At 43.1% G+C, this 12,758-nt stretch overlaps 1 protein-coding gene across 1 annotated transcript in view; it reads right to left on the bottom strand.

Annotated features, from left to right (window-relative positions):
- The window catches only part of LOC136876970 (probable peptidoglycan muropeptide transporter SLC46), a 159,367-nt gene that overhangs the window by 42,599 nt on the left and 104,010 nt on the right, over positions 1 to 12,758 (bottom strand). The window contains exon 4 of the mRNA XM_067150741.2: positions 12,308 to 12,614. Within this exon, the coding sequence (XP_067006842.1) occupies positions 12,308 to 12,614 (307 nt within the window). The remainder of the gene's footprint in view (positions 1 to 12,307; positions 12,615 to 12,758) is intronic.

The raw sequence follows: 12,758 nt of genomic DNA, 5'->3' as shown, positions 1-12,758 counted from the left end.
TTTGTCTGTAGACCCAGTTCATTCATTGTGGCTCAGTCAGCCCATATCGACAGTCTATACCTGCGTTGGGAGAACAGACCTTTCTCCTCTCGGCTTTCAAAACCATTTTCGTCTTTCACCATATTGTCAGAGAGACGGCTCTCTGAGCTAAACTTGCATCTCATTATGACACATCAAACTGTGTCCCAATATTTTGCCGCAATCAGGCATCACATCAGCCTGAATTCAAATACATATTTCGCATCTCTCATGAGGATAGCCTGTTCTCTCTACGGTTTCTCACGCCTCGCATCTAGAATACACAGGTTCGAATCTAGGCTCTCTCTTGGCCGATTCTCGCATCGAAGCCTCCTCGGGCTACTTTCACCAATATCTTACTGTGGTATCACATACACATATCTCGGCTCTTTCCGGCCACGCATCTACCCTCTCTAGGTTCTCATCCCGCACACGGCTACGGATTAGTCTATTGCGGTATCATATAAAAGACTCTCTCTGAGTCAAAACAGTGTAAATATCTCTCTGGTCTCGCTGCAAACTGAAGAACATATCCCTATGTCGTCTCCGATACCGGGTTTCCCCATTCGAATCTCTAGAGATTAGTTGCACTCTAACTCATTTTGAAGACTTTGACATCAATATAACCCTCGCGTCCATACATGGTGCAATAAGAAAACTACATACAAAATCACGTAATAACCACTAAACTATCTTTACCCTGATACCATCTAAGGCAAAGCTAATAAAACACATGGCTGGTCCATGCCGTCAGCCCCAAGCTATTACTTAACCTACATTTGAAATAAATATGCCTGTGGCATTACAAGTTACATGTTTCAATATTTACATTACTGAAAAGGCCCTGAGTCGAATTTATAGCTGCAAGTCATGCTTAAATGCAGTTCAACTCATCTGAAATCCTCCGTCATTGTCTCAGCGCGCCGTCTGGGGCTGCGTTGTGAAGTTAGCACATTCTAGCGCTGCACACACTGGATCTTGAAGCCTGGCACTTGACTCCTGGGAACTCCATAACGGATGCCGTCTTCTCCTTTGTCGATCCTCGGCAAGTCCTGGAATCTGGATGATGAAGTATGACACTCCTCTTCACTGCCTTGTATGTATTCGCGTACAATGCCGCAACCTAGGCCAGATGTTATTAATCTGCTAGTCCGACCATGTGTAGTGCCTATTATGGATATGAAACACGTCACAACAAGTCCTTACGGCAGTTAACTTTCACGAGCCGCACTAAATTGAAGAACTTGATCTTGTTACGATATTTATTTACTCACAGTAAATGCTCGGGTGAGCTAGTCTATTTCCTAACTATAGCTTTCTAATCACTTTGTTAGAGGCACATTGTCTCGAGGTTTGATAAGAACGACACGTACTATACACCGGTCTTTCAGCAACTAGCCTCCAACTCACACGGCTGTGTACACTTTACAGTATCTTCCAGTTTCCGTTGGGCTTGGTACATTCCCGCTCTCACAAAAGATGGTCTTTGTGTACCGGCAGAGCTGTTTAAATTTAAGTAAGGAATCCTTTAACATGCCTACTTGTCACCGCCATGGTGCAAATAGTGTTCCATAATTCCAATCAATATTTTCCAGCGTTATACATTCGCTGAAACATGCACTCGTGTGGAAATACCATCTCGAATTAGCTTGCAACCTGGTCTGGAGTGCTCAGATTTGGCTATGGATTGTTGGCACTACTGGCTCACGTGACAAATTCAAACATCTCTGTCTCTCCCTCGCGACCTACTTTCTCTTACTCTTGGGAACGCTATCTACGGGGTCTTCACGAGTAAGTTAAAAATAAAACTCGCTTCCCGTTGGGGTTTCCATGAGTGACCACAAGGACTGCAGCTTGCGCTACGGGGTTCGTCTCCCCCTAAAGCACGGAGATTGGGCTCTGCATGGTGCTATATTCGAATATTCTTGTAACGTAAAAATGATGATATTCGGACCGTAATATAGTGATACGGTACATTATGTAATTATACAAAATCAAAAAGCAAGCAAAGCCATCTCCGTGCAGGCCATGAAGGCCTTTGGAAAGGTGGAAGGTAAAGGCTTCCACTATCCGTAACCTTGACACTTGAGGGAGTAGAGTGGTAGCCCGGCCGCCTTTGCCCCCAGTAATTAACCTGGTACGGTACTAATTTTTGGTGTAGGCTGAGTGAACCCCAGGGCCATGTTCACGTCCGGAAGTGGAAATCTCGTTTCTTAAATTTTACGAATTCCTGTCGGGGATTTGAACGCACGTCTTTCCAAGAGAACCGAGCAAGACTTTATCAACTCGGTCAGGCAGCATCTTACCAAATTATACACGGCTCAAGAAAGAAATTTGGTCACTTTGTTAGGTGTTGTCATCCCGATGATTGGGAGGTGTCAGTGTCTGTTGAAAGGTACGAGTGTCTCAATTCAAAGTGTATGCAAAGTTTGGTCTATGTGGAGCGTAGTGTTTACATATCATGGCTGATTGTGGCAGTCAACGGGTGGAAGCAGTTGTCCTCGAATAAAGTTATTCGTGCACTTACATTGCTTCAAGAAACCTACTCGCAGAGGTACATTGCCAGGATACTAGTGGTTGCTCAGAATACGATTTGGTATCTGTCGAAACGCTTCCAGGAGACTGGAAGTGTTGCTAGGTGCCCTGGCATGGGCCACCATAGGAAAACAACCCCAAGACAGGATCTTTTTTTTTTTTTTTTTTTTGCTGCTTGCTTTACGTCGCACCGACACAGATATGTCTTATGGCGGCGATGGGATAGGAAAGACCTAGGAAGTGGAAGGAAGCGGCCGTGGCCTTAATTAAGGTACAGCCCCGGCATTTGCCTGGTGTGAAAATGGGAAACCACGGAAAACCATCTTCAGGGCTGCCGACAGTGGGACTCGAACCCACTATCTCCCGATTACTGGATACTGGCCGCACTTAAGCGACTGCAGCTATCGAGCTCGGTAAGACAGGATCGTTGTATGCATCTACAGGCTTTCCGAAACTGTCAAATTACAGCTCAATAACTAAGAGTGGATCTGCAGCAAGTTCTGGAATACGAGTTAGTGACCCAAAAGCCCAAAAGCTTCGAGAGACCAATTTAAGATTCCGACGACCCGGTTAAGTATCTGAACTTGACAGACGACATCGTGGCAGGAGACTGCAGTTTGCTAGGGACTATCTGCACAGGCAGCTAAGACACTGGCGTCTTCTTGGATGAATCCCGTTTCGCGTTATATCGTTCGAATGGTTGTCTGCGCGTCTGGAGAACACATGGGGAGCAATTTCCTCTGACAGCTGTACAATATACCGTTGCTTATGGATTATGGAGGTGGATTTGTTATGTTATGGGCAGGTATAACCGATCTCCTAATGATTCGCAATGCAACCTTGACTGCTCGACGATATATTGGCGATACCTTAATGTCTCACGTGATTCCTTAAGTGGGGCAACTAGGAGATATCGTAGTTTTCATGTAAGATAATTCCAACATCGTTCGGAAATTCATGTATATAATTGCCTTTCGTGCAACGAATGGAGTGGTAATCCTACTTGAATCCGATCGAATAAGTCTGGGACCAACTGGAACAACGCATCCGAGCGAGAAATCCACACTCCCAGACACTACAAGCCCTTGAAGATGCCCTTTCGGAAGAGTGCGGACGGCACCGCAAGTGAACGGGAGGCTCCTTATGATAAAAATGAGAAGGCATAGTGAAGCTGTTATCCATGCGAAAGGTGGCAATACTCCTTATTCAGACATAGTTATGCCATGTAGCCACAGCAGCGGCGATTAGCGTGGGCGAGGGGTAGTCCCCACAACTTTGTGGAGAAAAATAAATTTTTATTCCATTTTATCTGCCTGAAGCTAGGAATTATATATAAAAAGACAATTTGTACATATCCTGTTGGATTTTCAGCTAATTCTTTCCTCTAATTTCTGTAATTATAAAGAAAAACCCCTAGAGCGAATACGTATAAAATGTCGTTAGTCGTGGCTAACTGATTTGTACGGCGCCACAGCAAGTAGTAGAGACCCGCGCAGCAATGCGTAGCATGTGCAGCGACGAAGAGAAGCAGGGGTATAGTTTTGCCAAGGTGATCCATCCCTCCACATAAGTTTGGCACCAGGAAGTGCATCTGGCGGTAAAAATGGGATAAAACTTTCTTGCCACGCACATTGGTCAGTCTGGTAGTCACACTCTGTCAATGTGTCTGTTGCTTTCTTAGTGCGTAGTCAAATACTAAATGTTTTTTATTCTATATTCAAGCCGTACTTCTATTTATTTGTAATACATTTGCAATTATTTTTCCTTTGATGAAAGTTTTGTTGAATAATAATGTTATTGGCTGACTACTTCTGACTACTGACTACTTCCAATATTCATATAGAGTAAGAAGCGAATGTATTGTCGTGTGCGAGAATATAAAAGAATAAATTAATTTACTATGTCCGGTTCCTTAGCTGAATAATCGGCGTACTGGTCTTCCGTTCATAGGCTTCCGAGTTCGATTCCCGATCAGGTCAGGGATTTTAACTCCAAATTGTTAATTGCTCTAGCTCGGTCGCTGAAAGTTTGTATTCGTCTTAATACACATCTTCATTTATACACGCCACATCGCATTACAAACTATCACAAGAAGCACGCAATAGTGAATCCATCCCTCCACATAAGTTTGGCACCAGGAAGTGCATCTGGCGGTAAAACTGGGATAAACCCACCAAATTGCTAAACCCAGATAATAAGGAAAAGGAAAGGAAGAAGAGGAAGAATTATTTACGAGGTGATCGATTTTGTTGATTTCAGCAATACGTTGTCAACGACGAAGATACGATTCTAGTGGCCCGCTGACACGACTGCAAGCCTCTTCTTTTAGGACAGCCTAATAATGGTGCACTAGATGTGACGTGTACCTCCACTTTTAACAACTTTGGGACACTTAAAAGAATCGTACACCATACCTTGCAGTATTGATATATAGCAGGGCCTCTCAAACGCCCAAAATTTCACGCGTGTAAACTGAGGCGCAGAGTTCCTCTGCACAGTGCATCGGTCCCTCTCGGCTCCGCTCGGCTCGGACGAACGCTTCGTCTATGGGCTACTCGGCTGCGCTCGGCTCAACTCGGCTCGGATTTGGAGCGCTACGGAGCAAGTGAGGAAGAGGGAGGCAGGCGGAGCGAGTGAGACAGGCGTGGGGAAAAAGAGAGACAGCGCTATTGCTCCAAATCGAGGAGTGGGAGTCTGCACTCTGGTCAACCAAGTGAAGTCGTCTTTTGCACCGTGCACAGTGCACTGGTGCATGCAGCCTGACAGGCCCTGATGTAGAGTAAGAAATGCATATATTTACATGTACGAGTATACACGAGAATCAGTTCTTTTACTAGGTGATCAACTTTGTCGCACTAGTCTCCAGCATCTTGGAAAGCTGTGTTAATCCAACCGATGCGTCGCTGTCTCACCGGGGCGTATTGATGGCAATGTTACTATTGAAAAGGTAGGTCTAAAGAGGTTGGTACTTTAATATTCACAGTGGTAAAATTAAACTATGCTTCCCTTCTGGGAACCTAATGTTTGAAAATCACACGTATTATATTTCATTTATTGCTCAGGAAACGTTGAGAACACATTCAACACTGCATTGTGGGCGCTTGGTTCATATGACGAGAAGTAACTGGCGTTAGGGCTGGTTTACACGGGTAGAGTAGCGAGGCGAGTAGAGTGGATAGTAGAGCTACTAGCATCGTGTAAACAACCGGGATAGTAGCAAGTAGAGTAGAGTAGTTAGTAGGCAGTAGAGTAGAGTAGAGTGGGTTTCCGCTGCGGTAAAGTAACTCTACCACTATCCTTCCCCCTCCACCGGAACCGAGCTCCGAGAGCTGGCGGAGAAGTCCGAGGACGCTCGATTTTTCAGCTGGCGCGTCATTCGACTGCTGTATTTGCATGTGTGTACAGACGGTGATATTACGTTGAGCGTTTATTTGGCGGCAAAATGAAGTGGACGGAAGAAGAAACTTGCACATTTGTGGAGCTCTACAGCGAAAAATGGGTAAAGAGGGTTTTGGGTTAACGGAACTGAAACAGAAAATAAAAAAAAATTACGATGTACATACAATCAAGAACTCATGAAAATACGAAGATCCAAGAAGTCTGAAGTCTACACTCGAAGATGCAACATAAAATATAAACAAGTGTCAGCTGGATTTTCACTTAATATGAAGATTTCTCAAGTTTCAATGTTACACAGCGTGTTCATCATGTGTCTCGACATGTTTAAGTTAAGCAATACAATGGTGCAGGACTGTGTACATTAATCATATTAATAACATACAAAGGGATCTTCTACATATCACTTGGCACTGCCATTAATTTTCAGCAATAACAGTAATTTCCCCAACAAATCGAATAGTGTCCATATGTTGTTTGGAATATCCAAAATAATTATTGTTTACAGTACAGTGTCAGATCTAGAAGCTTAAGCTCTACACCTGGGCCGTACAAGCAACGAAAAAAAAATTAAATAGATCAATAATTGGGATATTTATGGCGAAGAAGCTACTGCAAATTAGGCCTACGCCAGCGTAATTATGGCCGGTTACGTCTCAAAACTCACGTGCGAAAATTAGTAGCAAATGGTATCAAAACTCACGACTGCAAACTAATAGCTAAATTAATATTCCAATGAGTCTCAAAATTCACGACTCCCAATAGCAGGTGCCTGCGATGACGGCAGGAGAGGTGAGGTGCGCGGTGACTCACTCACCAGGCCTCTCCTGAGGCCACAATACCATTAACATTAAATTTATATCAAAAGGAAAAATACGTTATATTACCTTTAAGACCACAGAAAAATGATTTGATGATAATAATAATAATAGTAATAATACTAACAATAATAATAATAATAATAATAATAATAATAATAATAATAATAATAATGTTGCATCCGGGAGATAGCAGGTTCGAATCCTACTATCGGCAGCCCTGAAGATGGTTTTCCGTGGTTTCCCATTTTCACACCAGGCAAATGCTGGGGCTGTACCTTAATTAAGGCCACGGCCGCTTCCTTCCAACTCCTAGGCCTTTCCTATTCCATCGTCGCCATAAGACCTATCTGTGTCGGTGCGACGTAAAGCCTCTAGCGAATAATAATAATACATCTCTGTGTCATTCACCGACCATTATTTTCCCCTGTGTGTTGGGGTGGCAGAGTAACATCCACAGTATCCTCTGCCTATCGTAAGAGGTGACTAAAAGGGGTCCCAGGGGTACTTACATTTTTTAGAAAAGGCCCTTGTCTTTCTTTGCCCGAAACCTTCATTTTCTCGAAGTATGGGCCACCTTCCATTTTTTCCCTCTGATTAGTATTAATAGAGGATGGCTGCCCAGTTGCACTCCCTCTTAAAACAGTAATCACCACCACCACCTTTTCCTTCATTGTTTTCAACACTTATTGATTTTTAATGAACCTTTCCACATTTTCTTGGCTGGAGAAAGAACCACCATCATAAAATATCATCAACATCAGCGCTGTGGAGTCTTTTTTAAGTCATATAGCAACAGAACGTCAAAGATAGCGATTGGCTACTTCGCTATATTTTAGATAAAATTCTCACACATTTTAATTTATGATTTTATAAATTTGGTGACCCAAGTAGTCAATACTACGAGTATATAACATTGCGTTTCGTGCAATCTCGTGGGGGCGTGATGTAATACATTAATCTATGCTAAGTAAGGCATCTGGGAGTACATGACTCAGTCATACGTGTGGAGCATGAGTTCATATTATTTTCGGAAAGCGTATCAGAGACCGTTCATCATACTCGCCCACTTCTGAAGGGAATGGAGATAAGTAATTTAATTTCCCTGCGATGAGATTCATGACCAAATTAATCTCTAATGAAACTAAATGAGTGAATTAACAGTCGTAATATTTAATATCGGTAAAATAAAGTTTCTTATATAAGTAAATGCCGTCTTCTGGCCTCATAATAGAACTAAGCCCCGGTAATTACTACCAACTGAAAATGTATTTTAACTAGCAGCAGGCAATATACCTACTTTAATTTTATGTCGTCCGGCTGCATGGATACATGGTTAGCATGCTGGCCTGTGGTCCAATGGGTCCAAGGAGTCCCAGGTTCGACTTCTGGCCGGGATTTTCACTTTCATTTGTTAATTCCTATGGCTCGGGAACTGAGTGTTTGTGCCGTCTTCAGCATTGGACTTCATGGATTGCAAAAAAAGAGGCGTATTTCTATATTTCATCTCTTCACATAATTCAATCGATTATCCATCCGACACACTTACACCGAAAAATTTATTCATGACGCAACCGATTATTCTACGCGATATAACTGAATGATATTTGAAATTAATTTGATTATTTATTCCATTATTTGAATAACCGGATGGAAGCTATTTGATTTTTTAAAAATATCCGATTATATCATCACTAGTAGGGTGGGCATATATCCATTCAAAGAAGAACTGGTCCTGCTTGTGAGGTTTGAGACTGGCCCTGATAGAGAAACCTATTCTTGCTAATCCTCTTCTTAGAATTCGTGAATTTTGATACTCGTGAGATTTGAGACTCATGGGTTCTGAGACGACACTCTGATGGCCAATGGGTATTCTTTCTATAACTTTAGAAATGAATTCTGTAAAATTTCATTCGGATAAGATTTAGGTTGGCTGAAATACAAAAAAAAAAAAAAAAAAAAAAAAATGGAAATAGAAACATCACTACAGTCTAACTGGGGAAAGGAGTACCTCACCCCTTCACCGTGGAACAAAAACCTTCGCCAGAATTATGATCTATAATTAGACTGGAGCTCGTTCATATAGTTTTATCTTAGAAATCACCACTACAGTATTCACAGACGAAGACTAGTAAAATCCTGAGAGGATGATTACACTGTCGTTACTTTCTGTACAATAATGAATAAAGTCATAAAAATTCAATCGTTTGTGTTCCTGGGTTAAAATACATGCTTGTACTGTCAGGAAACTTCTCCTTCATTAACAAAATGATTCCTGAGACGATCCCTCATGTTCTTGGCCAACTGTGTCGAGTTTGTCCCCCCATATTTCTCCAAATTGCCAAGTTCTCTCAGAATTAATGCCGATGCCCCGAGTGTATCTCTCCTACTAAGCCAGCCTCTTACCCATTCCCTTTTTTCCTCATTTAACTTACTTCTTCTTCTAACGCTTCACTAACCTCTTGCAGTAATATGTTTGTAAATGTCTTTCAACACTTCCTTACGATGTGCTTACGTCTTGACATGGTGCTTCTACTGTACTCTACTCTACTGTATGACTCTACTCCCGTATGAACGATACGAGTGTCAACTCTACCAGACAGCGGTAGAGTAACGTGGCTACTCTACTTGCCTCGCTACTCTACCCGTGTAAACCAGCCCTATATGTGACAAAATAATGCCTGACAAATTGAAAGTACTAGTATATATACGACTGTCATTAGGCCAGTCTTTAATTACGTCAGACCGAGCTTGATAGCTGCAGTCGCTTAAGTGCGGCCAGTATCCAGTATTCGGGAGATAGTAGGTTCGAACCCCACTGTCGGCAGCCCTGAAGATGGTTTTCCGTGGTTTCCCATTTTCACACCAGGCAAATGCTGGGGCTGTACCTTAATTAAGGCCACGGCCGCTTCCTTCCCACTCCTAGGCCTTTCCTATCCCATCGTCGCCATAAGACCTATCTGTGTCCGTGCGACGTAAAGCAACTAGCAAAAAAAAAAAAAATTACGTCACTGAGACCTGAACCATGACCAAAAAAAACTACATTTGAAAAATCTAGACGACTGAAATGAATATGCTGAGGTGAATACGCGGCGTTAAAGGGAGTGACGGAATACGTAAGGAGTACAGGGTGTCTCTTATAAACCCAGACCGAGCGCACGGAGTTTGTACTCTGCGCTACAGCAGCTGCCTCAGCCCAACTTTCGTCGCGCGCAACCGCCCTGCTTTTTTTTTTCCTAGTTGCTTTACGTCGCACCGAAACAGATAGGTCTTATGGCGACGATGGGACAGGGAAGGGCTAGGAGTGGGAAGGAAACGGCCGTGGCCTTAATTAAGGTACAGCCCCAGCATTTGCCTGGTGTGAAAATGGGAAACCACGGAAAACCACTTTCAGGGCTGCCGACAGTGGGGTTCGAACCTACTATCTCCCGAATACTGTATACTGACCGCACTTAAGCGACTGCAGCTATCGAGCTCGGTACCCGCCCTGCTTTAAGTGTGCATGTAATCTTATATGAAATCTTATCTACGCCCCTTTGTATAACAAATGTTGGAAGTGTGATCCTTCATAATGAGGAATTTCATAAACACCATTAGCAATTTCTGCACACCAATAGCAAGAGTTATGACTGTTCACACGACCATTAAGATGAAACCAAGCCTCATCCGAAACGAACACAAGCTCTGGATCGAATAAACAATCATTCAGTGATGCAAGATACCACTCTCAATATCTCACTCTTGTGACTGGATCAGCAGGTTTTAAACAACGGGTGCGTGCAAACCTGTACGATCTGATGTGTAACAGCTTTGTAGCTCTGTGTGCAGAAGAAACCGAAAGCCCTACTTGTTGTGCTAGTTTTGTGAGTGATTTATTCGGTGGCCGTTCAAGATTCACACCAATGTCATCTAGCTTTTCTCTTTTTAAAACTGTTCGTGTGTGCGCATGTTTTTTTATTGAGCATTGAGCCAGTGGTTTCAAACTTATGTACAATTACGTGAATCTGTGCTCATGAAGGTGGCACTTCACCAGGAAATTACTGAACAAATGGATCGCGTCCCCGTCAAGCCGACTCGTACTTAAAATAACATTTACACACAAAAATACGATGTTGCAATGATAACTGTCTCACCATGTTGACAGCTGAGATTCAGACTGGCTATGGATGCTAGGTCGAACGCCTGCACGCTCCTTACAAGGTCAAGAACTACGCGCGCGCCTCCCGTACAGCTGCTTAGGTTTCGGAGAGCAGAAACTCCGCTGGACGGTCTGGGTTTATAAGATAGATCCTGTATGTGTGAGACAGCCTTGCTTACGCGACATCATCGATAAGCTGCAAGAATATAGGCTTCACTGGTTTGAGCATGTTCGAAGTAAACCCTCCTATTACATCGAGAACACGGCACTAAACCCAAAATGAGGTGGATGAAACTAGTTGACATGCGACAATGAAATCTCTCCCAGGATGCTGCCATCGGCAAAGCGACGTGCAAGAGGAGAATGAGGAAAGCTGACTCCAGTCCCCAACACCAACTGGGATAAAGACTAGAAAGAGTGAGATTCTATTCTGTTCGTGTCTAGGAAGAAAACTGGGAACCCTATCCAAATACGTTGGAACACTTAATGTTTTCTATTTAGACAAAATCGGATGGAATTAGCTTGTAACTATCTTACGCTGGAGTCAGCGGCGGTGCGTCGATAAATCGTCTGGAGGTTCACTGGTTTGGAAAACGTGTTGAAATGTATTGTTGTTTGATGTTAACTTAGATATAAATTAGTGACATAGCTTGATAAGCAACGCGACTTTCCTTTTAAGGTACCCGGCTGCATCTCGATAAAGTTATCAAACAATTAGGAATACAAGAGAGAGAATATGAGGTGCAATTAATTTAAGCTGATCGAATTTCCCCTGATTTTGAAGACGTTGCTTGTGTAGGAATAATTGCTTCAAGAACGTGTTAGGCAGACTGCTGTTATTTATGTCTTGACGTATTTTGTTGTTTACTTTTTATAAAACACGTATTACTAATTAAAAATGGCATTCGTTAGTTGTTACCAAAATATTCTGGTTCATTGTGATTAATTTCATCAGAACCGCAACATCGTGAGATTAGCATTCCTTCAAAACCTACCACATATGGCAAATTTTAACCGTGCGCTGTGAGACAGTGCTTCGGCTAATTTCAGGGCTGCTCGATATAACTCGTGTGTATCGCTGGTCAACTCGCCAGCGATACCTGGGCTATGTTTTCCTTGCTATCCATAGCCCCTCGCTTTGCGCACCCTCCTTACGTACCACAGCTCCGCACCTTCAGTCTTGAACTTGAACCTCTTCGCTGGTTCCAAAGAGCAACCGAGTGTTGATGTAAAAATTATCGCTACGTGCGCGGATATACAGAGCTAATTAAAGGAATAGGCTCTTCATGGACCATTTTACTAAGGCATCTCTTTCTAGGGAGTGGACTGTCACTGAACATATAGAATGCGCCACCACCAGTTGGAGTGACCATTTAAGGTAAATCGGAGACATATTACCTACCCACGTGTGCTCCATGTAATAGAACTGACAGCGTGATGAGTAGAGCTAGCCGTTTCCGCCTGGTGCCCTCACGCTTCTTGACCACCATGGACAACGTCTCGACCACATGTTTAGGGTTGAACAGGTCATGTAGGAAGGTTACGTCCTTAGGACGAGGTATGGGTTCCCGAGTTTCCTTGACACGAGTAATGCCGTAGATGAAACCCAAGAAGTACATGAAGGCAGTTATGGAGAACATCCCGTAGTATCCCACAGGTTTGAGCAGCACCCCACTAAGAGCGGTGCCCACTGGAATGCCGAGTGTCACCTGGAAAGAAAATAAGTCAATTAGCGTCTGACCGTACATTGACTCGTCTCGAATGAAGTGAAGACAGGTTCTATACAGTACAAGAAATAAAGAGAGGAGAATGTCCTTGAATGTGATTTGTGAACTATCGTAATCCTATCCGGA

This window comes from Anabrus simplex, chromosome 7 (assembly GCF_040414725.1).
Source record: "Anabrus simplex isolate iqAnaSimp1 chromosome 7, ASM4041472v1, whole genome shotgun sequence".
In the NCBI taxonomy this organism is placed as follows: Eukaryota; Metazoa; Arthropoda; class Insecta; order Orthoptera; family Tettigoniidae; genus Anabrus; species Anabrus simplex.
Note: the sequence above shows the minus strand (reverse complement) of the source record. Positions and strands in the feature narration are given on the sequence as shown.